This window comes from Otolemur garnettii, unplaced genomic scaffold (assembly GCF_000181295.1).
Source record: "Otolemur garnettii isolate 467f Iridium unplaced genomic scaffold, OtoGar3 scaffold00168, whole genome shotgun sequence".
Classification (NCBI taxonomy): Eukaryota; Metazoa; Chordata; class Mammalia; order Primates; family Galagidae; genus Otolemur; species Otolemur garnettii.
In genome coordinates, this window is record NW_003852563.1 from 3,065,579 (window position 1) to 3,091,519 (window position 25,941).

A 25,941-nucleotide genomic window follows, 5' to 3' on the forward strand; every position below is an offset into this window, starting at 1 on the left:
AACTATTTCACATTGTATATGTATTAATTGAGAAGATAAGTGAAAAAAATATAGGTCTGAAGAGTGTAGCATTGACAGGAGAGGGGCCATGTCTTCCATGCCAGTAAAGAAAAGTGAGGCAACGTAAACTGGAATGTTTCTACTGCTGCATAACTGCCTATCATCCCTGTTTGAATTAACTCTGGACATGAATGAGTAATATATCCTTTTATCACAGAAACAATACACCTATTAGTTAGCTAGGCCTGCCATGGCAAAACAGCACAGGCTGGGTGGCTTAAACAACAGAAGTTTATTACCAGGCATTTCTAGATGCTAAGACTATAAGACCAAGGCATCTGCAGGTTTCATCTGAGCCTCCATCCATGGCTTGCACACATCTTCCTTCTCTTGGTGTCCACACATGGTCTTTCCTTTGTACACACATATATAACATATATTCCCATTTTATAGATGAGTAAATAGAGATTCTTAAAACTGAACTGAGCTCCATCCATGGCTTGCACACATCTTCCTTCTCTTGGTGTCTGCACATGGTCTTTCCTTTGTACACACATATCCCTAGGGTCCAAATTTCAATGTCAGATTTTCTTCTTATAAGGATGCCTTTCAGATTGGATTAAAGCCCATACTATTGCCTTTACTTTAACTTAATTATCTCTTTAAAGGCACTATCTTCAAATATCGTTACTTTCTGAAGTACTGGAGATTAGGGCTTTAAATGATAAATTCTGGAGGGATGCAATTCAGTCCATAACAGTAGATATGCTTTGCAGTGACTGTGCATGATTCATCAATGAGAGAGTAAAAATTAAGCAAACATTTATATATCTGAGCCTTGGGGGAATAAAGTCTATGGAATGTTAGAACAGAATATATTCAGGAAGGCTGATGTGCTTCTTTTGTTAATTCACTTATTCATTGATTCATCTTTCTTGAGTATTCTGATGAGGTTGGGACAATACACATATCATAGTGTGTGACTAAGGACTGAACTGGTGCATGTAGGTATATGTGGCTTATAATTTTCCTCTCTGTATACCCTTTCTCGTATCCATTAGCATACTTTACTGGAATTATTGATTGACTTAGTTGTTTTTCTTACTAGACTATGAGTGCCTTCAGGGAAAGGACTAGAATCTTTTATCTTTCATCCTGAAGACATGGAAGTGTATACCATGTTTCCCCAAAAATAAGACACTGTCTTATATTTATTTTTTCTCAAGAAGACACATTAGTGCTTATTTGCAGGGGGTGTATCTCTGCGCCGAAATGTATTATCGGGTAGGGCTTATATTTAACAAATGCATAGAAATCCTGCTAGGGCTTATTTGGGGGGTAGGTCTCATTTTTGGGGAAACATGGTATCTATATAGCAGGAGAACAATAAATATTGTTTTTAGAATGAAGGAAAGAATCAAAATTTTTTCATTCATGTGAAGACTAGATATCATTTCATGGAGGATTAACCAGACAAACAGACTAGTAGGGCTGTTCAGAGATAGTAATTTATCTGAGACTGACGTAAGTCTTTTAGTATCAGAGAAGTGACTGGTGTACCTCTGATTGACATACACTGAATAAATGTTTGCTTCCTATTTCTCTGTATTACATGGCAACATAGGCTTCAGCAAAGCATAAAGCACATAATTTGCACATGACACAATTTTATTAAAGAAAAAACTGATCAATTATTTTAAATTTTGAAAGTAGTTATATGACTAAATTCCATGTAGTGATAATCACGAAATGGGTGCATATTTTAAAAATAAATTCTTGTTTTACTGTGAGTGGGGAATTCCGATAACATAAGCAAGATCAAAACAAAGTCATCCTGCTTGTTGCCTGAAAATTCTATTTCCACATTCACTATTCTTCTCACCCTCTCATTCTCTTCAAATCTAGAACAGAAAAGTCCAAGTCCAAAAAAAAAAATTCAGCCAAGCGCGGTGGCTCACGCCTGTAATCCTAGCACTCTGGGAGGCCAAGTTGGGTGGATTGTTTGAGCTCACAAGTTTGAGGCCAGCCTGAGCAAAAGTAAGACCCCATCTCTACTAAAAATAGAAAAACTGAGGCAAAAGGATCGCTTGAGCCAGAATTGGAGGTTGCTGTGAGCTATGAAGGCACAGCACACTACCCAGGGCGACAGCTTGAGACTCTGTCTCCAAAAAGAAAAAAAAAAATTGAATAGCGTTTAGGGAACTTTGTCCCATATATCCCAACTTTTAAAAGCTGTTTTGCAATGATGATATTCATGTTTTGCCCTCTTTATTTTCTCCCTTCTCTGTTGTGTGAGTGTATACAAAGCCGAGCAACTCCTAAGAATAGACTACCAAATATGCAAATATCTGAATGTCTATTTCATGTAGGGACATTAGAAAGTCGCTTTCTGCCACTTGTGTAGCTCTATTATGCAAAAATCAAGAGGATGCAGGTCATAAATTCTATTAGATTCAAACTCTGGGTGTTGAAAAAACTATATAGATAATTTTAAGAGATTTCTCCTTGGCTGAATCATTGCTATAAAGTTAAGCTTGATTTTTTACATATAAATCAAATAAGTAGTTTCCATAAAGGCACATACTTTTAGTGTAAACTGAACTCCAGTAAACTTTCAGTAGACATTTCTCAAATGCAGAATATACGGGACACTTATACTCTGAAAAAATATTTTATAAAAATTGAAGTTTGGCTTTCATATTTTTATAGTATTTTGCGTTAATGAAAACTGTATTCCACCGTATAAGTAAATATATGACTTGGAAAGATGTGCTATAAATAAAATTAGCTCATAAATACCAATGTTAACCAAACATTAATCATTGCATTGAAGGAGAATATCAGAGAGTAATTCAGAAAATAAAAATCTTATAAAATTACCATCATGAAAGGTCTAAGAAAAGTTCACCATAATTTCAGTGATGGTGAATCTTTATACCAAATATAAATTTAGAGACAGAAAGATGTTTGCTCTAAGGCAAACTAAATTGGTACATGTTATTTATTTTCTCTCTTTGTTTGATGGGAATAGAGGCATAAGTAAACACCTGGATTTATATTTTATCAATACTCTCATAATTTATTTTTATATGTGATTTACTCTAAAACAGAAAAAACACCTGAAAAAATGAGATTGGGAGACTAATGATGAAATATTAATGCTAATACTATCTTGAATATCATCTCTAAGTATTTTGGTGCTATTATCCTCATTGTAATTTGTTATTAATCAGTGAAACTTCAGTTCTTCCCTAAACTAATTGTTCTTATAAGTAGTTCAGTCTCCGTATTAGGAGATACACTATAATTTGTAATTTTGAAAAAATATTCTTCTCAAATAATTTATCATTTTATCTTATAATGTACTGAAGCAATACAAAGTGTCATGGAATCATTGGTATGTGTTAAATATCTGTACCAGCTAAAACACTTCTAAAGCTTAGAAAACATAACTTAAACCAATATGTAATTCAAAAGGGCCGTCCGAAAGTATTTTTAGGAATCTTGTCATTTGCTTTATCTCAGCACGTAAAACGTATAGTACATGCACATAGGAGTTGCTCAGCAAATATTTGTGGAGTGAATACGTAAATGAATGATCCACAAGCTATTTCTGAATATGCATATTAAGTTAAATACACATTTTTCTTTACAAAACTTGAACTATATATTTTGGATTTAGCTGAAAAAACTAAGGGGAAGCATTAGTGACATAATTACGTGACAAACTATTTTTCTTTTTGAGAGTTATACTTTGTCACCCTCAGTAGAATGCCATGGCATCATAACTCACAGGAACCTCAAACTCTTGAACTCAAGTGATTCTCTTGCCTCAGCCTCCTGAGTAGCTGGGACTACAGGTGCCCACCACATGCCTGGCTATTTTTAGAGACAAGGTCTCCCTCTTGCTCAGGCTGGTCTTGAATTCCTAAGCTCAAGAAATCCAACTGCCTTGGCCTCCCAGAGTGCTAGGATTACACCATAGCGTCCAGCATGACAAACATTTTAAAAGTATGTTATCCCCAGTATTTATGAGCACTAATTAATGACAGTGACATCTACATAAAAAGGATCAGTTTAGCCTCTGCTGTTTTTGATCATGTTTTAAGCTCATTATTTAAACCTGTATGAGGCATTCTCTTTTATAAAAATGCTTTTATGATAGGCTACTCACCTAATAGTAACCTGACAGCGTTTATAGGTACAGCACTAACATAAGGTAAAGTATTCCTTTTTTTTCATCTTTAACAAATGAGGAAACTGAGGCCTAAAACTTTAGTGATTCACTCATGTTTATACAAATGACTCCAAACTGACACCCAGGTCTTTGCTGATTCTTAATATTTTCTCTCATTTTTTTAAAGTATTTGATATTTTTTATTTCCATGGATGTAGGGGGTAGAAGTGGGGCTTTTTTGTTGTTGTTGCATGGCTGAATTGTTTCATTACCCTAAACTGTATTTAATGTTTCCCGGCCTGCTTTTGTAAGGGTTTTTAGCTTTCCATAATAGCAACTCCATCAAAGGAAAATAAGAGAAATTGGTTATATGGATATTAATCAATCTCAGTATGGCTAGTACCACCTTTCTCGGTCAAATCCAGCTTTACAATCTCAGTTCATGTCAGAGTCTCTTATCGTAGTGTTTAAATATATTTTTTAATTTTTTGTTTTATTTATTATTTGAGATTCATTGAGGGTACAAAGAGTTAGGTTGCACTGATTGGATTTGTTCAGTAAATTCCCTCTTATAATTGTGTCCTGCCCCCCAAGAGTTGCACTGTACGCCGTGTTCACCACCTCAGACTGCTCCCTCCTCCCTCCCCCCTCCACCCCTCTCCCTGCTCCCTCATTTCCCTACACTCCCCCCACCATGGATTAGGTCATCTACTGCCTTCATGTTAGAATTGAGTACATTGGAGTAACAGGCTGTGGTATATGAAATGAAATACTCAATGAAATACTATTGAGCCATTAAAAAAAGATGAAGACTTGATATCTTTTGTATTTACCTGGATTTAGGTGGAACACATTCTTCATAAAGCATCACAAGAATGGAGAAGCAAGAGTCCAATGTACTCAGTGCTAACAGTGTTTAGATTTTGAGTGGCCGAGAGTTGGGAACATGAGGAGAGTTTGCTTTTCATCTGGAACTCTTTTGTAACACACTAGAGGACTTTTTTTACTATGTGAATACATACAGCACCCCTAAACTTTAAACATTAGTTTCCTGTAAGAAGTAGGAAAATACAAATCACTGTACCAATGAGGGCCTCTTAACTTGTGTTAACATTAATTCTTAAGTAACAAATACATATTATGTGTGCATGTCAGGTACTATTTTTATATACTTTTAGATGTGTTCAGATACAGCCAAGGAGTCCTATATGTAGATATATTGTCTTGACATATATTGTCTTGACATATATTATCTTGACCCATTGTCTTGGGTCTATGCTGTATCATCATACCATATTCTCTAACTTTTGTAAAATATGGTTTGTGTGTATGTGTGTGTATTATTTTATTTTTACCCAAGTGAGGTTTGCTTATTTTTCTCAAGGTCAATGACCTTAACCTTGTTTGTTTTGTCTTTTATTTCTTGTGGAAGGAAGACTGAGGACTCTCTCATTCCCTTGTGAATGGTGTCAAGCTATTCATGATGCATCTGCTCCCAATAGCCAAACACTTCCCACCAAGCCTCATCTCTAATACTGGGGGACAAATTTGGGCAGGAGACTTGGCGGGGCCAATTAAAACATATTCAAACAGTAGCACTACCCAATTTGTCAGGTGTATCCAAATGAATACAGTATTGATTCCAAAAGTTTCAGGGCAAATGAGAGATTATTTTTTTTCTTCCTAACATCAAATACATTGTTTCTTTTCCAGCACTACTTCTTTAATTCTCTGTTACCATGTAGGTGTTCTACAATTCACCTCAAGTCAGGCAATAACTACTTGGAGTTAGAGTTGGATTCCACAGGCTTAAGAGCTGTGAACTATGGCCCGTCCCAAAGGGTCGCCTTCACTTCAGATGCCAGTTGCAAGAATTGGTTCCCCAGGTTATCCAAGGTTCTGTCCAACTTAGCTACAAAGTCTTAGGTTCCCACAGCACCATTCCTCGTGTTTGATAATTTTCTAGAACAACTCATAGAACTCAGGAAAATGCTATATTTACCATTACAGTTTATTATAAAGGATACCAAGGAACAGCTAGGGGAAGAACCTCTGAAACCTTGATGTTGGAGTTTTTGTGGATGTTCCATTACAAAGGAATGATTGATTAAATCATTAGCCTTTGGTGATTTACCCAATCTCCAGCTCCTCTCCCTTCCTTGGAGGTTGAGGGACAAGGAAGAGGGTGATGCTGAAATTCCCAAGCTTCTAATCAAGCTTTGGTCTTTCTGGGGACCAGTGCCCATCTTAAAGATATCTAGGGATCTTCCATCGGTTGCTTAGTTAGAACAAAAGATACTCCCATTGGCTTAGCGTCTGTAACACAGTGGTTATGGTACTGGCCACATGCACCGAGGCTGGCGAGTTCAAACCCAGCCCAGGCCAGATAAAACAACAATGACAACTACAACAAAAAAATAGCTGGGCATTGTGGTGGGCACCTGTAATCCCAGCTACTTGGGAGGTAAAGGCAAGAGAGTCTCTTGAGCCCAGGAGTTGGAGGTTGCTGTGAGCTGTGGTGCCACAGCACTCTACCCAGGGTGACGGCTTGAGACTCTGTCTAAAAAAAATTTCCTTTGAGAAATTTCAATCTTTGCTCTAAAGGCTTTCAACAGATTAGATATGGCCAACCCACCTGAGGTAGGATAATTTGCTTTACTTAAAGACAACTAACTATAAATGTTAATTACATCAAAAAACACCCTTATAGCAACATCTAGACTACTGTTTGACTAAACGAGGGAGCACCACAGTTTTACCAAGTAAACACATAAAATTAACCATCACAGATATATTATTTAAAATCATTAGCATGTTACACATCTATAGTCCCAGATACTTGGGAGTCTTAAGTGGGAAGATCCTATCAGTTGAGCCCAGTCTGAGTAAGAGTGAGACTTTCATCTCTAAATAAAATTAATTGATAAAATAAAGTTAATAATTTTTTAAAAATCAGTAAAATATTAATTCAGAAAGAAAAGGTACTATCACAGTATAAACCCTTACAAGTGTTTTTCCTGTAGAAATGTCAGTAGACCATTCTTTGAAAATTACTGTTTTAAAGGACAAAAATCCTGATATTCTGTGGAAATGATTCAAAGATAGACAATCCAGTAATAGACTTATAATGGGCCCCAATACTTCTACTTGTTAATTTATACTTGTAATACTAAATACTTTACCAGCTTTTAAAAATGAAGTGGTTGCTGTATTTTGCATTGTATTTTTGCAAGTAGGTGACAACTATAATTCTAATAGGATACTTATTTATACCCTAATGTTATAATTTAAGTTCTAGGAATCCACTGTGCTCATTTTGCACGTCCTCTTCTTATAGACATAGCTAGTAGGAACATATCACTCAACATATCATTCCAGGTTAAATTGCAAGAGCATTTTATGATGAATTAAACAGGTGATCTCACAACCTCTGTAATTATTAGAGCAAATATCTAAGAAGTAAATTTTTTTTCATAATGTTCTGATTACAATGGTACTTTTTTAAGGAAAATAAACATACAGTAGAAATTTTAATGTTAGAAAGCATCTAACACAGATTTTTCTTTCTTAAATCATAGCTGTGTACATTAATGTAGTCATGGGGTACAATGTGCTGGTTTTATATACAATTTGAAATATTTTCATCAAACTGGTTAACACAGCCTTCATGGCATTTTCTTAGTTATTGTGTCAAGACATTTATATCCTACATTTAGTAAGTTTCACATGTACCCTTGAAGGATGCATCATAGGTGTGTTCCCACCAATTACCCTCCCTCCGCCCCTCTCCTCTGTTTCCTTTTCCCCTTCTTCTTGGGCTATAATTGGGTTATAGCTTTCATATGAAAGCTATAAATTAGTTTCATAGGAGGGCTGAGTACACAGAATACTTTTTCTTCCATTCTTAAGATACTTTGCTAAGAAGAATATGTCCCAGCTCCATCCATGTAAAGATGAAAGAGGTAAAGTTTCCATCTTTCTTTAATGCTGCATAATATTCCAGGGTGTACGTATACCACAATTTATTGATCCATTCATTGGTCGATGGTTGCTAAGTCATGGAAGAGCAGTTTTCTTTTGGCAGATGAAGAAGCTAAGATCCAGTGAGGGCAAGTATTTTGCCCAAGTTCATGTAGATCGCTAAACACGGGTTTCCCAGATCCTCACCTCAACATTGGCAACCATTGCATTCATTTTACTACAAAGTTATCAGCCAGGCATCCAGTGTTATTCCCCAGCTGTCCTAACCTGTGTTGCTAGCATTACTTCCTTCATTTTTTTACGTGTTCCTTGCCCCACCTAATTTGATCTATGTTACAGTAAGCTAAACACTACTTTCCAAGCCTATACTGAATCATTCTGTAAGGTCTTTTGCCAACTCCTCTCATCAAGAATGTCTTCTCCTTCTCTATACACAGCTTTAAAATCTAAACAGTTTTCAATTTAAATCTTATTCCTTCTTGAAGTCTTTTATGGTCCTCTAGCCAGATAAAATTCTAGGAAAATGTTGCCAGTTTGGTTGTATAAATATTTGAATCATCTGTATAGCAAAACAAAACCATTATTTAAATGATAAAACAAGTGACAAACTAGGACAAAATATTTTGTATTATGCTTATTTAATAAATATTTATTGATGGCATAAGTAATAGGCACTGTGCTAGGTACTGTATCCAAAGGATATTGAGCATTGCATTATTAACAATTAGGAAAAGATTTAAATCTGTTATCCATTATCCTTAGAGAAATATAAATCAAAACCACGCTGAGATATCACCTAATCCCAATAAGAATAGCCCATATCACAAAATCCCAAAGCTGCAAATGCTGGTGTGGATGTGGTGAGAAGGGAACACTTTCACACTGTTGGTGGGCTTGCAAACTAAAACAGCCTCTGTGGAAAGAAGTACAGAGAATCCTCACAGAGCGAAAGGTGGAGTAGAACTTCCATTTGATCCCACAATCCCATTACTAAGTATTTACTCAGAAGAAAATAAAATTATTTTACCACACAGACATGTGCATTAGAATATTATTGCAGCTCAATTCACAATTGCTAAGACATGGAAGTAAGCCAGATTCCCATGAATACATGAATGAATTAATAAACTGGGGTGTATGTACACCATAGAATACTATTCAGCCATTAGAAAAGATGGAGACTTTATATATTCTGTATTTACCCGGATGGAGTTGAAACACATTCTTCTTAGTAAAGTATCACAAGAATGGAAAAGCAAGTATCCAATGTATTTGGTACTAATATGAAGCCAATAGGAAAACAACTACATGCCCACACAAGAGAAAAACACAAGTATGTTCAAGTAGGGGAGAGGAGGGACGGGGGAAGGAGGGAGGGAGGAGGATTGGTAAACTCTCACCTAGTAGGCACAAAGTAAGAGTATACAGAATACCCCCTAGGTCAGTGGTTCTCAACCTTCCTAATGCCTCCTAATGCCATGACCCTCTAATACATTTCCTTATGTCCTCGTGACGCACAACCGTAAAATTATTTTCATTGCTACTTCATAACTGTAATTTTGCTACTGTTATGAATTGTAATGTAAATATCTGATATGCAGGATGTATTTTCACTTTTACAAAGGGGTTGTGACCCACACAGGTTGAGAACAGCTGCCCTAGATGAAGAGCTCAACTATAACTTGAACTTTACCTTAGAGGCACAAACAATGTAACCTGATCATGTGTGCCATTATATTAATCTGAATTTTAAAAAAATTAATGACACACAGTGGACCTTGAATAAAGTTTTATTTATGAAGAGGATTGAGAAATGAATATCAAAAAAATTAGAAAAATGGAAATACTCCATTAGGTGTGGGCCAATTGATAAACAGGTACCTCCCAAAGGAAAGGAAAATATAAATATAGTCACAGAAATATAAAAAAAAAGATAGTACTTAATACTTGTTAAATTTGTCAATATTTTCTAAAATTAGATTTCTCTGTTTTTGTATTGATTGGAACATTTGGAAAAGAACTCCTTCATCCAATGCTGGTGTGGATGAAAACTGGAAATTTATATCAAAATATGGCCCGTTTTTGTTCTAAATGTTCATTTTCCCCTGTAAATGTGCTCTCTTCTCTTTTCTACCTATCTGTGCCTTTGCCTTTGGATTCTCTTTGGGTTCTGCTGATGGGAGCCACAGCAGAGAGACCAGCAGACCGGAGGGAGTGAGGTGTTTATTCTCAAGCTCTGTGCTCACAGGCTTCAGATGGGCAGTGGCTGTGTCCCTCCTTCCTATAGCACAGCTCTCCTCCCACTTTGATGTGAGTCTCAGCCTAGGGCAGCAATGCTTCACTCTGTTTTTAGTTACCAAGTCTGTTATCATTCTTGAATGTTCCCCTTCACCCCACCCCAAATCCTGTAATTAGTCTCTTCCATATTTCTCTTCAATGATTCCATTGAAATGTGCCATCTGTTCCCTTGACAAGACCCCACATGCTCCCCCTTGGTAAAATTCCACTTCTAAGAGTTTATGTTTAAGAAATAATGAAGATGTATCCACTACTGGATTAGTAAGTATGAAATGTCCCATGTCCTTAAGTACTAAACTTGGTGGTTAGTTGGTATCGCTGACATTTCACTTCGACACTTCTTCTTTTTTATTTTTTTAATTGGGAAGGTACATCCTTGTTCTTTCAGACAGCACATTTGGCTTATGACAATTTTCCAAAAAAATTTTAGAGCAATTTTTGTGAAACCACTGATGTCAAAATTTGTATTATTTTCAAATATGAGTTGTGTCTCAGAACCAGGGCAGTATAGACAGCTCAAAATATCAGTGAAGTGTTTGGGAAAGATTTAGCTAACAAATGTACAGAATGGTTTGAGAAATTCCATTCTGGTCATTTTAATCTTGAAAATGAGCCACATACGTGATTAGAATCAGAAGTTTAGTTTATTATATCTCAAACAAACAGCAGTACAATTACTGACCATGGTGGACAGTGAGCTGAAAGCTGTACTGGAAGAATATCCTTCGCAACCTACATGTGATTTAGCAGCAGAGTTCAATGTTACTATCCCAACAATATTGGACCATTTGAAACAAATCTGGATAGATGGTCTTTGCGTGAATTAAACAAGTTTAAGAAGAGAAATCATTTGGAAGCTTGCCCTGCTTTGCAGGCACCACATAAAGATAAATCATTTCTACACCGTTTTGTTATGCGTGATGAAGAATAGATTCTTTCTATCACAAATATTCAGTACAGTGCTTGGATAAAGGTGAAGTGCCAAAACCCAGTCCCAAACCAAATATTCATCAAAAAATGCAACAGGTGTCTATTTGGTGGTCCAGCCCTGGTGTTACCTGATACAGCTTAAGAAACTTGGTCGATGGTTACGCAGATGTCTACTGCAATCAGTTGGAGAAAATGAGGAGGTTGCTTGTAATTAAGCAGCTGAGATGAAATTGGGCAGTAGAGATAGGCCAGTTCTCTTGCAAGACAGTTCTTGTCTACATGTCACACAAACAATGTTACTCAAACTACAGAAGCTGGACTCTGAAATTCTGTATCATCCACCATATTCATCAGACCTTGAACCAACTTAGTGCCACTTCTTTCAGGCTTTGGACCACTTCTTACAAGGAAAAGTATTCAATTCTCAACAAGCTATGGAAGACGCCTTTTGCAATTTCATTAGCCCTTGTCTCCAGGCTTCTGTGCTGATGACATAAACAAGCTACTTTAAGAGAGCAAAACTGCATTGATATTGAGGTGCATGCTTTCATTAATGGTACTGCTGCTTGTTTGAGATATAAGAAACTAAATTTTTGATTCATAATTGGACGTTTCGTATTTAACGACCTATACTATAGTGAATCTCGATTAAGTGTTATAAAACCAATGCGATTGAAGCAAAGGAGAAATTAATTCAATCTAAAAGAATTTGAGGAGGCCTTTTATAGGATATGACATTTAATTTGCATCTTAAGGGTGGCATGAGAGTGCAAAAACAAAAAAATGTGTATCTTGCCACCTGAAAGAGAAATCGTGGCTCTTAAGGAAAGAGACCCATGACTCTCATGTGCCACACGCTGCCAAGCATAGGTCTATGCCGAAGTCAAAATTAAATTAATATTTAAGGATAGATTATGAATCTCCATTGAAAACCATTCTCCGGTAATTATTTTCCAAGCTGACAGTGCGTTTAACAGTGCTAGGCAAATAGAAGGTGGTTGTCAGTGTCATGGCAATTATTATTACTGAAGTAACAACATCTTCCCTTCATTAGTATATTTCATGGGGGACACTGATTCTTACATTTGCTCTTTTCCGGCCATAGGCAGATACTTATTAGGTTTTATTAATAGCATCTGTTGTTCAAACATTTGTCACATGAATGTTTTCTTGTAAAATATTAACTGAATCTTTATTAAAGAATATGATAGTTGTAAATATTTACCTAAATCGGAAAGATAAGCTGAAGGATTTGGTCCAGAAAGATTTAGCCCCGTTATATGACTAAGTTTGTTCAGATCATAACCCAGGGAAGATTTCTCAAATCTCAATGCCCTCCTTGTTAGGTTGTTTGTTGAGAGCATTGATGAAAATTAAAAATCAGCTACTGATTCCCTAATGGCAAAGTAAGGGCATGGGGGGGATAATGGCACATTGTGTCCGGGGAGGGAAGAGAGAGAGAAGAGAGATGGAAGAAAAGAGAAAAAAAGAGAGAGAAGGAAAGGAAGGAGGGATTGCTCTAGGTTTATATTTTTAACATAAAAGTAATCAAGAAGACAACCGTGGGCTCAATATACAATAATTTATTATAAATAGGGTTTAAGAGATAGTCAGGAAGCCAGAATGGAAACCAACTGGTTAAGAAAGCTGTCAGCCTAAGGAATTTGTCCTGGAAGCCTGTTATTCTAAGCAGCAAAAGAAGAAAAGAGGGAAATGAAGAAGTACCATCCCTTGTTATCACAGCTGACGGTAACGGTTCTTCTTTCCCCCCAAAATAGTTACTGACAACTCCCAATAGGCTGAGCTCCTCCACCACAAGCCCCCAACTGCAATCATGATGAAGAGACCAGGTCCTTCTTATGGTATTGCCAATTTTCATATTGCAAAAGTTCCATGTAGTTTTTAGTTTACCCATCAAGAGTGCCCAAAGTATTAGGAGTCATAAGGTGATGTGCCTGAGAAGACGCATCCTTGCTCTCAAGGAGCTTACCACACCATGAACTGGAATGAGGATGCTTACCAGGGAGCTTTATTAAAACAGCAACTCAGTAAACTATAAACTATGAACATGTGGAGAAGAATCAGGCGATGTTCAGCAGGAAATAGAAATATTAAACAGGGAGTTGATGAAAGGGCAGGATTTGGATTTCTTTGATAAGGTGTAAGACATTACTACACGAATAAAATAATTTGTTGAGTTCAGTAATGTGATTTGCATGTGGTCATATGTGTGAGTCCTCATCACAGAAATGTGAATCCAGCTCTGCAAATTAGTTTGAAAGCAAAGGAATGGATCTTGGTGATGGGTAACTGCTCACCTGACCAAAGAAAAATGCTGTTGGGAGTTAAGGCTTCTATGAAGAACAAAAGAGCGAGGATATTCGTGCTAAATAAAGCTTCTGTTTGTATTAATTATAAGGTCAGAATCTGATTTACCCGGAATCAAAAGAGTTAGCAGGCAGTTGTAGAACAAGGGCTACATGATGGCAGAGATGACTGGGACCTGTTGTCCCACATGCATCCCAGCATAGCTCGTTGCTTTGTGGGCATCTGTGGAAAGCACATCACCTCCTAGGTGTGCGCTAAGATGTGTTCTCACTGAACCATAACCTAGCAGGGGTGCTCACGTAAGCAATAACAAATGTCAGAAGAAGATGTGCTCAGTGACTACCTGTACTATTTCCAAAGTTTAAAACATCTAAGGATTTGTAGGGCGTATGCACAGAGAGGAGAAAAGAATATCAGAAAAAAGCAGGACTTTTCATTTATGAAATATCAGGAACTTATGAGAAAAAGAACCAGATGACACACATTAGGTCACACAGAAGCAAACAAACTGCCTTTTCCTTTTCTAATGGAATAAACAAATAAGTAGATAACAATTCTTCAGTTTACACCAGGAGTTAAAAAAAATCATTGCCTAATTATTGGTTCATTTTGTAAATTGAGATCAATGAAATTCTCTGAACAACAGCATGAAATCAATTGTAAAATAGCATATAATTCATGGCCGGTAGTGTAAGTTATAGTTTGCTTGACAGTAATCGGTGAGGTTCCCATGCACTGAGATGCATTTCCTTGTAACACGTCTGAGGATAATGCCTGTGGATCCATTTCTAATGCATATTAGAGTGATCTGTTTTTCCCTGTCCACAACTCCCTGTGTTTGATCTTATGCAAATGATGCAATCAAACAAATGGAAAACAAGATGTTGTTGCGAAGGGGCTCTGACAAACAGTAGCCTTATGCTTTCAGGGTTCCCCCACCCTCCATTTACTCGACTCAGATTTGTGGACATACCTGCAATTCTTTGTGTCCATTGACCCATTACATTGCCCTTGAAGGGCCTAATCTCATCTGTAGAGACAGATTACCAAATCACTTGTAGTTAAGCCAGGAGGAGAGAGTTATCATTATATCCTTCTTTGTGTTAAATTTGAAATTGTGTCTTTGTTTATGCCTTCACTCTCAAAGAATACTTCAACCCTTCCCTCCTGTAATTCTCTTTCACTTCCTTTTATTAATTTTATTTTAAGTTTCCCATTCTGTTCCTCCTGTTTCACTAAGCTACACCCTTCCACTCCACCTGATGCCTCCTTCTCCTCCAATTTTCCTTTCCCTTTTCCTCAACATCTTGAATTTTACCAGGAATTTCATTATCAAGCCATTTATGCAACTTTCTTTACCATGTTTCAAATTAGATTCTGTCCTCCTATTTTTTTTCAAGCTTCATTATTCAAAGGACAGTAGCAACACTTGGTCTTCTCATGGAAATAGATGGAGAATAATCCAACGTGGGCACAGTCCAGGTGTCAAAAATGACTTAGAAGACAAAGGGCGAGGTAATCAGACTGGGGTTCTGGGTACTATTAGATTAGAGTTTTCAGATTTTTAGAGTCAAAAGAAAATCCCTGATTTCCTATGGTAGTAGCAACATAGCAATCAGATTTTCTAAACCAGAACAGTGACCTAACAAATTAATTTTTTTTGTGAGTAAATGTGTCTAGGAAAAAAAAGGAAAAAAAATTAATACTGCGTATGTCCTAAAAATCCTGGCTGTGTGATCGTCATGAGCATAGATGAGGTGCCAGGTGAATATGCAGCCTTTATAAATCTTAGTCTCAGAGACATGTACCTCTATCTCTAATTCTGTACACAGTTTTGTCCTTATGTCCTTATTTCTATACTGCAACTCAATCTCTGACTTCACTTCCATGTAATTTAGGGAGTGATCAATGAATCACGGTCACTTTGGGGGTCCCTTCTCCCCCCAAGCTGTGAAGGCTGCTGGGGACTCACCTAGTTCCTCAGCATTTGGAGTGTGGCCACCACGCTGCTGTGAAAGGATAGCTGTTGAGACAACCCTTTCATATCCAGTAAAGAGCCTTAATACTTCCACATCACTCTTGGGGAACGGAAATCTTTGTTAGATTTTCTGTGGCCCTGCTTGCTTACAGATACCAAGGTCTTTCCCTCCCAAAGCTGGGACTGTATCTTAGAAAAAGGGGTCAGTGCCCCCACCTTCCAAAAACCTGCACTTTTCTATCGTCTTCCCTTTATTCTGTCAATGTGGGAAATCTGAACTGGGATAGGGAGTGACCAAGTATTTTCTGCTTTTGCTGCCATTACATCTGAACTCTGAATCTTCACTCTGTTCCCTAAATGACTCTATTCAGAAGGGTTTTGTTGTTGTTTAATTTTTTTGTTTTTGCTTTTTCTGCCTCCTGACTAGACACATCTTCTTTTATTAGTAATATATATTTTATAGTTATATAATTGAGGGAAAATTAGATAAGAATTAAAATGAGAGTCAGATTCAGGAGTGGGGAAAGGCAAAAGAACAAAAATAGGTTAATGTAACAACCAGATAGAGCTCAGTTCTGACTGCTCAAATCTTGAGCACTCTATGCGTTTTGAGGAGGGAGCTATACCTGAGAGCTCCAATTTCAGACCCTACTCAGCTCCTTAGGATAATGGGACAAAGCATGAAAGCAGAAGAAAAAGAAGATCAATTCAATGAAGGGATAAACAAGGAAATCCAACAGTTATTGCTGAATATTTCTGAGGGTCCAGTTCAAACTGGAAACCCCAAGGTTATGGTAGACTCTTTCAGTATGTTAGTAATGTCTGTTAGAAACATCTTAGAGATATGAGAAATATTAGAGACAAAAACTAAGGAGGTTTATCCAGAGTTGAGAATTGAGATAGACACACAGAAGAGAAAAGAGAATTGGAGAGGTGAAGAACCCTAGGAGACTGAGAGAGCAGGACTTTGTAATGGGCAATCAAAGATCATAGCAAGGAGAATAGAACTGTTGCAAATACTCTGGAAATAAGGAGGTACCAAGAGACTGGACATTGTGTGGGGCAGAGGAGTGACTGCATCAGTCTGATAAGAAGAGGTGGAAGGTAACCTGATCACAGAGGGCAGATGGTAGATTTAGAATCTTGGAAATCGTTCCAAAGATGATCAAGTAGTGGGTGTGTGTAACTATTCTGGATGTTGAATAAATGAAGTAGAGGTGAAGGGCATTGCATTTGAGGAAGTTAAAGTGAAGCCAAATTCAGAGATGAGTCATTATTGAGGATGTTAGAGTTGCCAGAAAAGGGGATTATGATTGAAAAGAAAACTGAGCCAATGCTGAAGTCATTGAGGAGAGGAGAAGTATGACTGGAGCTGTAATGGGGCATTTGTTAACTAGCTCTGGGGCACGCACTCTTTTAAATAATGAATTGATAAACTATAGCTGTTTTTCCTCCAACTACGATATAAAAGTATATCATAGAAAATTTGAAAAAATATATGAAACAAATATTAAATCATCTCCAAGGAAAGCACTGTTAACATTGGTATACTTCTATCTTTTGGTGTGTGTTTTTGTGTGTGTTAATGAAAGATTAGCACTTGAAAATCTTAAAAGTTACGCTTTGGTGTTCAGACAAGTACAGCTGAGCCTTTTGCTTGTATTAAAGAGTAACTCTCCTTTAACTTCTAATTACAGATCCCTCCATTTAATCTGACCATGGTATTCATTATATTTTTATGGTTTTTAAAACATTCTTAGATATCCTCACTATGTTTCTGTGAAAAAAAAATGGCAATTTAAGCAAAGAACACAGAGGTCTCCCTTTGGTCTGACCTATTCATTCAACTGATAAAACTATGCTAATTGGTCATCGCACACCAATCCTGGAGAAATTGTGATCAGCATCACAGATAACAACTTTATGTACTCAAGGAGTTTACATTGTGTCTTGGGAGGGACATAAAGTCAAGAAATAAACGACAGAGCAATTTCTAGCTTGTTGTAGTAATTATGACATAGAAATAAACAAGGCATCATGACAGAGAGAACCTGGGAACGGTGCTGACCATGTTGTTGAATGGTCAAGGAGGACCACTCAGAGGAGGACGAGCCTGAAGGATGAGAAAAAGTCAGCCAAGTATGAAGAAGGAAAAATACATTTCATGTAGAAGGACAGTGTGAGGCCTGACAGTGTGAGCTTGTAGTATTAGAGAAATAGAGTAATGTCTAGTACATGAAAAAACAAACAAACAAAAGAATTGGGAAGTATGAAGTCAAATAGGATCTCATGGACCATTATCAGATTTTATCCAAGGAGTGATAGAAGGCCACTGCAGGGTGGTAATTTGGGGACTCAAAGGATCAATCTTGATTGATGATCTTGCTTCTTTCTTCACAGAGAAAATTAAAGCAATTAGAAGCTAAGTGCAACAGACCTACCACTGTCTACCTACCTGCTGGCATTTGTACCCACGTAGTCTGCATTCCTTCCTGGTACTATAGATTGCCTATCTTAGAGGGACTCTGTACCCTCTAAGCCTAACTCTTCCACTTTTTAACTAGATTCCACTCTTCAATATATTCAAGAAAATATTAGAATTGAGTCCCTTGGATTCTTGCTTCTCAATGGGAAAGAAACTCAGATCAATTCAAGGTGAGGGGTGGGGGAATGAGCAAACAAGGAGAGGGGAGGAGAGAGAAGGGAATGGGGGGGGGTTACAGTGTATGGCACACCTCTTGAGGACAGGACACAGTTATAGGAGGGGCCTTACCTAGTAAATGCAATCAGTGTAACCTAATTCTTTGTACCTTCAATGAACCCAAACAATAAAAAATATAAAATATATTTTATATATATAAAATAAAACTCAAATGTGTGTGTATATATATTTTTTTAATTTTTTTTTCCAAGAACAAACCTCCAGCAATTTTTGCCTCTTTTTCATCCACTATCGATTTTTTATTCTTGGCTGGACCTTCCCATCATCATACAACATAAATTTTCTCTTTAAATTATTTTTTTTTGTATTATCCTTTTAATGTTTCACTACATTTTATTTGCTAATGTTTTGCTTAGTATTTTTCCATTCTGTCTGTGGGAGATAGTGCTGTGTTAATTTTCATTTCATTTTTTTTATTAAGTCATTCATACATAGATCATAAATACATTTATGACATTATAGGATTCAATGTGTTGATTATTTGTACATGTTTAAATTATTTATTTTTAACTCTCTTGATCCTACTTACCTTCTATCTATTGCTTCATTTCTCTGCTTTCTCCTACAACAAAACTTCTTGAAAAAGTTGTTTATATTCACTCTTTATAACTACTTTTCTCCCATTTGCTCAAAAATCCACTCAAATCAGTATCTATGCCCACTAGTTCACTAAAACTTTCATCACACAATTATCAATGGCTGCCATATTGCTCAATGTAGGATTAATTTTTAGTCCTTGTCATACTCGACCTATAGCTCTTAAAAATCTCCTTCATTTGACTTTCAGGACACCATAATCTCATTGTTTTCTTCATAACTTACTCGTCACTCGGTCCTGTTCTCTTTCATTGATTGCTGCTTTACTCGCTGTCATCATAATGTTGGTATCCCAGGGTTTTTGCCCTAATGCCTTTTCTCTTTTGTCTGTACTCGCTCCATTTGTGTTCTTTTTTTTTGTGTGTGTGTTTGCTTTTATTTCAGAATATTACTGAGGTATACATGTTTTGGTTACATCATTTGCTTTCATACATTTTAAGCCAAAGTTATAAGTGTGCTCTTCCCCCAAAATGTGTGCATTGTACCAAATAGGTGTGAATTAACCCAACCCCACCTACATGACTTCCACTGATTTTTGCTTTCAAATCTGCACCTAAGTATTGATCTACTAGTTCCAATTTAGTATTGAGTATATGTGGTGAGTTTTTTTTTTCATTGTTGTGATACTTCACTTAGAAGAATGGTCTCTAGTTCCCTCTAGATTGTTACAAACGATACTAGATCACCATTTTTGTTTAATGGATGATTAGTACTCCATTAAACAGAAATATACATACATATCACATATGTATAATATTTGTAATCTAGTTATATATTGATGGGTATTTGAGTTGTTTCCACATCTTTGGTATTGTGAATTGTGCTGCTATAAACATTTGAATTTAAGTGTCTTTTTGATGAAATATCTTCTTTTCCTTTGTGTAAACACCTAGGAGTGGGATTGCTGGATCACATGGTAGGTCTGCTTTTAGTTCTTGTATCTCAAGCCAGGAATTCCAGACTTGTATTTTAATTGCCTAATTGACAATCTCCACTTGATTGTCTAACTAACATACCAAATTTGCCATGTCTAAAATATGAATTCTTCATCTGCCTCTCCATGATAGCCCTCAACCAAATAAATGTTTACTTCATCCTTCTCTTTGCTCAGGCCAAAAACCTGGAAATCAATTCTTGCTTTTCTCTCTTGTACTCTCCCAATATACACTGGGAAATCCTATTAGCTTTGTCTTTAGAGCAGATCCAAAATCCAACCATTTCTTACTTGATTATTACAAGCATGCACCTACTTGATATTATAATATCTCCTCTAGTGGAATTTATTCTTACAATCTTATTCACAAAAGTTTGAACTCCACCTGTCAGCTAGGGTGATATTCATACTGTCCATAGTTTGATTGTATAACAGCTCCGTTCATAATTCATAGTGGCTACCAAAGGAGATATTAGAAGCCAAAATTCTTGCAAACACCTGCAAGGGGCTATGTGATATGGTCCCTCATTAAATCTCTGATTTCATCTCTAGCTTCTTCCTGCCTCATTTGCTCTGCTCCGGCCACTCTGGCCTCCTTGCTATTTCTCAAGCTTGCCAGGCCTGCTCCAACTTCTCAGCCTTTGCGTTACCTGTTTCCTTTCCTGGCATGCCCCTCCCTCTGAATCCCCACAAATTTTACCCCCACTCCCTTCTGGGCTTTGCTTAAAATGTCACCTTCCCAGTAAGGCCTCTACTAACTCTTTCCTGTGAAAATTATCCCTGATCTTTCTCACTCTGTTTTGTGTTTTCTGTAGCACTTTTCATATTATTTAGCACTAATACCTTTAAGTGCTATGAAAACATTTAAGTTTAAAGCCTGGCTGTCTTCTAAAATGCAACACCTTTTCTCCCAGTAACTTATGCTATGTTAAACAGTCTAAGAGTAAACACCTACTATGAATGCAGGACTTGACAAGGTTCGGTGTTTTCATTTCAAACCCAGCTCACCACTGTCTCAGGCCTCTTAAGCAACATAACCCTTCCAGGCCTGCTCATTTCTCCATTCTGACCTCCCGCCATCATGGCCAGCACAGAACTAGATGCCTCCCAGTCCATGGAAAAATCTAGGCACAGGTAGCGTCTCCTGAACTGCTTTCTTCAGAAAGCTACTCTCATCTGATGCAGATATTCTGGCTAAATTTTGGACCTAGGTAATCAAGTTCACCTTCAAAACATGGAGTTTGTAGTGTGAAAAGGAACATGGCATTTTGTTATAAGTAGAGACTATGATATACTGATACTCTTATGATTCATTCTGACCCCTGAGCTGGACATGCCTAAGTGCCACGTTTGAAGTCTGAACTGTGGAAACATACAAGCAAGCAGCAGGCCTTTTTGGAATGGGGTGACTTCTTCACCACCTACAAATTGCATAGCCAAATCCCTGCCCCAGCAAACTTGAAGAGAAATTTCCCAGTCCAAAGAGTTCACCAGCCAAAGAATTCTATAGCACCTAGTCTCAGTTGCAGCTGAACAAGACGGTCAGATATGACTATGAGACATTTCAAGTTCATGTGGAATTGGCTACAGGGAATATAATTTCTGGCTGGGGAGCATTCTTTCAGAAAAGTTACATGATTTCCCACATTCCATTGCTTCAGCTTTTCTCCCACTGCCCTGACTTAGCCATCGAGAATCCCTCTAGGTTCCGTGACCTCCTGGGTTTTGCTCTTGCAACTAAACTAGACTTAGAGTCAAATCCCCAGCTTCCCTTTCCCAGGAAATACAGAAAATTCAGACAAATGGGAGAAATGAGAGAAAGAAAGATCACCACAGGGAGAATGGCGGGCATAAGGAGTCACCATAGAAATGCATAATTTTGGCCCAGATTGGCCCTGCTGGTGGGAGTTGTTCCTTGTATTAAGTTTTCTAACAGTAAGTAATTGTCTCCTCTTCTTTGTTGCATATGAGACCACTGAGCTCATGATTTGTTTTTCTTAACTTCATAAGAGTCACAGAACATCGGTCCAAATGAAGGCAGCCCAGTTCTGCCTCACTTACATACACATGGTGCAGCTGTTACTGTCGTCTCTCAGTAGTCTTTGGCAAAGCCACACTGCTTTGCCACTAGCTTCAAGTGTGCTAGCCACATCTCTTCTAACCAAATTGAGTGGGGTGCCTCATCTCAATTTAGTACCGTTGGACCCCTGTAGGGTAGAGGTTGCAAAGAGAACAAGGTTTAACCAAAAGCATTAAGAGTCTCCTCTTGAGGACAACCTTTTGTTCTAAGTTAACTATATTTACGGTAAAAAAAATTTTTTTTTTGCCTTTCTTCTGGTGACCTACATGTTTAACCAATTGATTATCTTTTGCATGAAAATCAAAGTGTTCTTTTCCTAGTTTACTTTTGTTATCAGTGTAATGCAAAAATCTATTTGCCTGAATCAGGTTGCATTTCATTAATCTTTTAAACATGAAATTGTAATGGTTCAAGGTTAATGATGAATTTAAGAATATGTGTTTCTTAAATTGTAACTTATTTTAAAAACATTCCAGATGATAGTGATTATTTCTAGTAGTGTAAATGTGCGTAAATCTTGGTAAACTTGATTGAACTTTGGTTAGATGACTGAGGACCTTTATAAAAGAAGCGTTCAGGGTCTTTATGAAATAGCAAATCACATGTTAGTTTATTCTAATACGAGAGAGTATGGCTTCCATTAAAAAGATAGACAGTCCAAAGTATGAGGGAAGTTCAGAAAAGGGAGAGACTGTTTCTGGCTAGAGTACTACACCAATCTCGTGGGGAATCTTTCATACTTTTCTCAACTGTATATAGATCATCTCATTTATTAGTTCTTTAGTCTTTTATTCAAATACATGTTCAAAACCTACAATGTGCCACACAGTGTGCTGGACACTGAGGTTGCAGAGTAAATATACCACCATTCCTTGTCTCGAGGTATTTAGTCTAGTGTGTCAAATAGTCATGTAAACAAGTCATTATGCTTCAGCACTGCAAATGTTAAACTAAAGGTCTGTGGACTAAACAAAATACCATGGGAGAAAAAGGCGGGGATAGTCCTGGTGGCTCTCCCTTATGCCAGAGTGACGGCAGGAATTGTTAGGCACATCTTAAGAAAGAAGCAGGTATTTGTTCTGAACTTGGAAAAGTTGAAGGTCAAATGACAGTTGTTCAGGTAGACAGGAGAAGACAGAAATCTGGCACACAGAATTACAAGCTCGGAGTCAATGTTACAAGCTAGTATTTGCATTTCAAAAGCAACTCCTGTTGTCTTCAAATATGCTTTAAAATAATTTAAATATCTCATTTATTTTTAAACAGAGCCATTGAACTAAGACTAAACTCAGAAAATGATTTACCTGGTCGTGGACATTCAAGAAAACAGTCAAATTGTTAAAATTGAAAGATCAAACCAAAAGTCTGATTGGCATTTGTCTATTTAAACTTAACTATAGTTTATTTAAGGAATAAAATGCTCCATGTTTTACTGCTACTGATTTTATAACCACTGATTCTTATTTTAAGCTTTAGCAGTTCTTAGAGATAGGAATATAGAGGAGTGAGAGCTCCTGAACAAAAATTCCAAGGGTGAATAAATTGTTGTTTCTCCCTCCCACCTAGATTTAGCTGCATTTTCGCCCCACCAGTTTCTGCTCAGTGCCTGCACACATGTGGGATGTGCAAACAGTTCCCGGGTCACACTGTACACAGCACAGCTGCCACCGGAACACGTGGATCCCCCGATTCTGACTGTCCTGGATGCTAGAACTATGTCCGTACAGTAAGTAGACATGCTGTCTCTGTCACACGCCGGAGGATCCAAGTGCGTTCAATCAGGGGAAGAGCTTGTGACATAAAATTAATTTTATTGTGATTAAATGCATAGAAGTGATTAGTTCGGTGGTTCTGGGAACCTTTGATTATCACTTGCCAACTTAATTTCCATTTTGTCTTCATGCAATCAGGATGAGCCACATCTATACACAGAGTCTATGTGAACTTTAATAGAGGAACAGTGACCATTTACTTGACTGTCTCGGCCTTTTCATGTGTGGGATATTATTTGCAATGATTTGAAATTGGAGGCTGTATATATGTGTGCGCGCATGTGCACAGAGGTGTATTTAGATAAAGGTGCCAAACATTTTTAAGAAAGGAAAACCTGTACTGAAATTGTAACACTTGAGTCACTTTTGACTTCTGCGATTATAAGAGATGCAAGATACAATATACAAGACAACAAGCATTATCAGTGTGTACTGAGTATTACAATGTTAATACAGGTTTTGTCTACCTTAAAATGTATATTCGTTTTTGGCACTCTCTGTATAGATATATACATATATATATCTCAGAACCTTCTTACTCCATTATCCCCTGCAGTTGAAGTCAGAAAGGCATTTTCACACATGAGCCTGTTCAGATTTTTCCTGATGTTAGTGGTTCTTGTCCCTTTCCTAATACGTGAGGGCGAGGGTGTACTGCAGTACCGAGCTAAAGTTCAATAGGCCTCTCATCACTGGTCAGTACTCGTTCACATTCATCTCTCTTGGTCTTAGCTTTGTCATCTCTAAGAGTTTAGACTGAATAAATTATGACGTTCATGCCAGCTAAAAATATTATGATTCACATTCTATTGTTCCGTGTCCAAATTCTCGATTGTTTTTCGATGTGCCCTTAAGCCCAGCCATATACATACTCAAAAAGACTTCCTACTCTAAGTATTTCTCAGTTAAGCCATTTCTTTTCTATTCTATTATGTGCCCTTCTTGTTCCCACTGATATATTGTAACCCTCACCTGGAAAGTCCTCCGTTCTTTCTTCTACATATCCAAATCCAATCCATCTATTAAGTATAAAATCTATGGCCCTACACAATGTGTCACCTCATCAAAGAAGTCCTTCTTGACTACTTCAGCCCTTCCGATTCTCACCTTCTTTGTACTATCCTACACATAATTTCATATTAACTCTGTTAAATATCTGGATTTTTCAGGACAATCTTGTTATTTTCTCTCTCCTATATCTTATAAGATCTCAGATATTCTGCCTCTCTGGATTTTTGTTCCTTGGCTTAAAGTCAAAAGCAAGTACTCACATATAGAGGGTAAGGACTATGTCATGTTTTCTTTATGACATTCAGAATGGACATTTAATAACTACTTAGAGGTTTTCTTAAAGAAGGGCTTTTGAGATTTGTGGGGTTTTTTCTTTTTGTTTTTTTGACAGTGGCACAAATCCAAGTTCACTTATGTCTGTTGAAAGTTCTGCACATTTCTGTTTTGACTTGACTGAATGGTGGTCATAATGCTCTATTTTCCCATTCCCAGGTGGAAACAACCCAGGGAAGTAAATGGAGTTCTGGAATGCTATACATTATATATTTCAAATGACACACACGATTTTACAATTTGGAATGTCATCTACAATAGTACAGAACTTTTCCAGGACCACACGCTACGAGACCTCATCCCTGGTAATAAATATCGCATCAAGCTGGAGGTAATTTCACTTCATTCTCTCACTTTCTCCATCCTTCCATTTCTGCTTCCTTTCTTTTTGTCCCATCTTTTCTTTCTCCCTCAGTTAAAAAAAGCAGAAAACCCCCAAACCTCATGTCTTGATAATTATACTAAAAACTTACTTCACATCCTAAACAGGAATCGCAATCTAATAACTACATCAGTGTTTTTCAACTTTTTTTAAAATTTCACAGCTGTTTTATCTCTTTTTCAGCTGTTTTATCTCAGAACACTTGAACCTATAGTTAAACTTCTGTGGCACACCTCAACTATGTTGATTAAAAAAAGGGGGGAGTAAAAAAGGAATATACTGGGCAGCGCCTGTGGCTCAAAGGAGTAGGCGCCGGCCCCGTGTACCAGATGTGGTGGGTTCAAACACGGCCCTGGCCAAACAAACAAACAAACAAACGCCAAAAGAAACTGCAAAAAAAAAAAAAAAAAAAAAAAAA

General features: G+C 37.2%; 1 protein-coding gene across 1 annotated transcript in view; it reads left to right on the forward strand.

The window, feature by feature from the left end:
* Nucleotides 1-25,941, forward strand: part of USH2A (usherin) — a 775,219-nt gene that overhangs the window by 390,069 nt on the left and 359,209 nt on the right. The window contains exons 32-33 of the mRNA XM_003800142.1: nucleotides 23,592-23,751; nucleotides 25,301-25,472. Coding sequence (XP_003800190.1) covers nucleotides 23,592-23,751; nucleotides 25,301-25,472 — 332 coding nt within the window. The remainder of the gene's footprint in view (nucleotides 1-23,591; nucleotides 23,752-25,300; nucleotides 25,473-25,941) is intronic.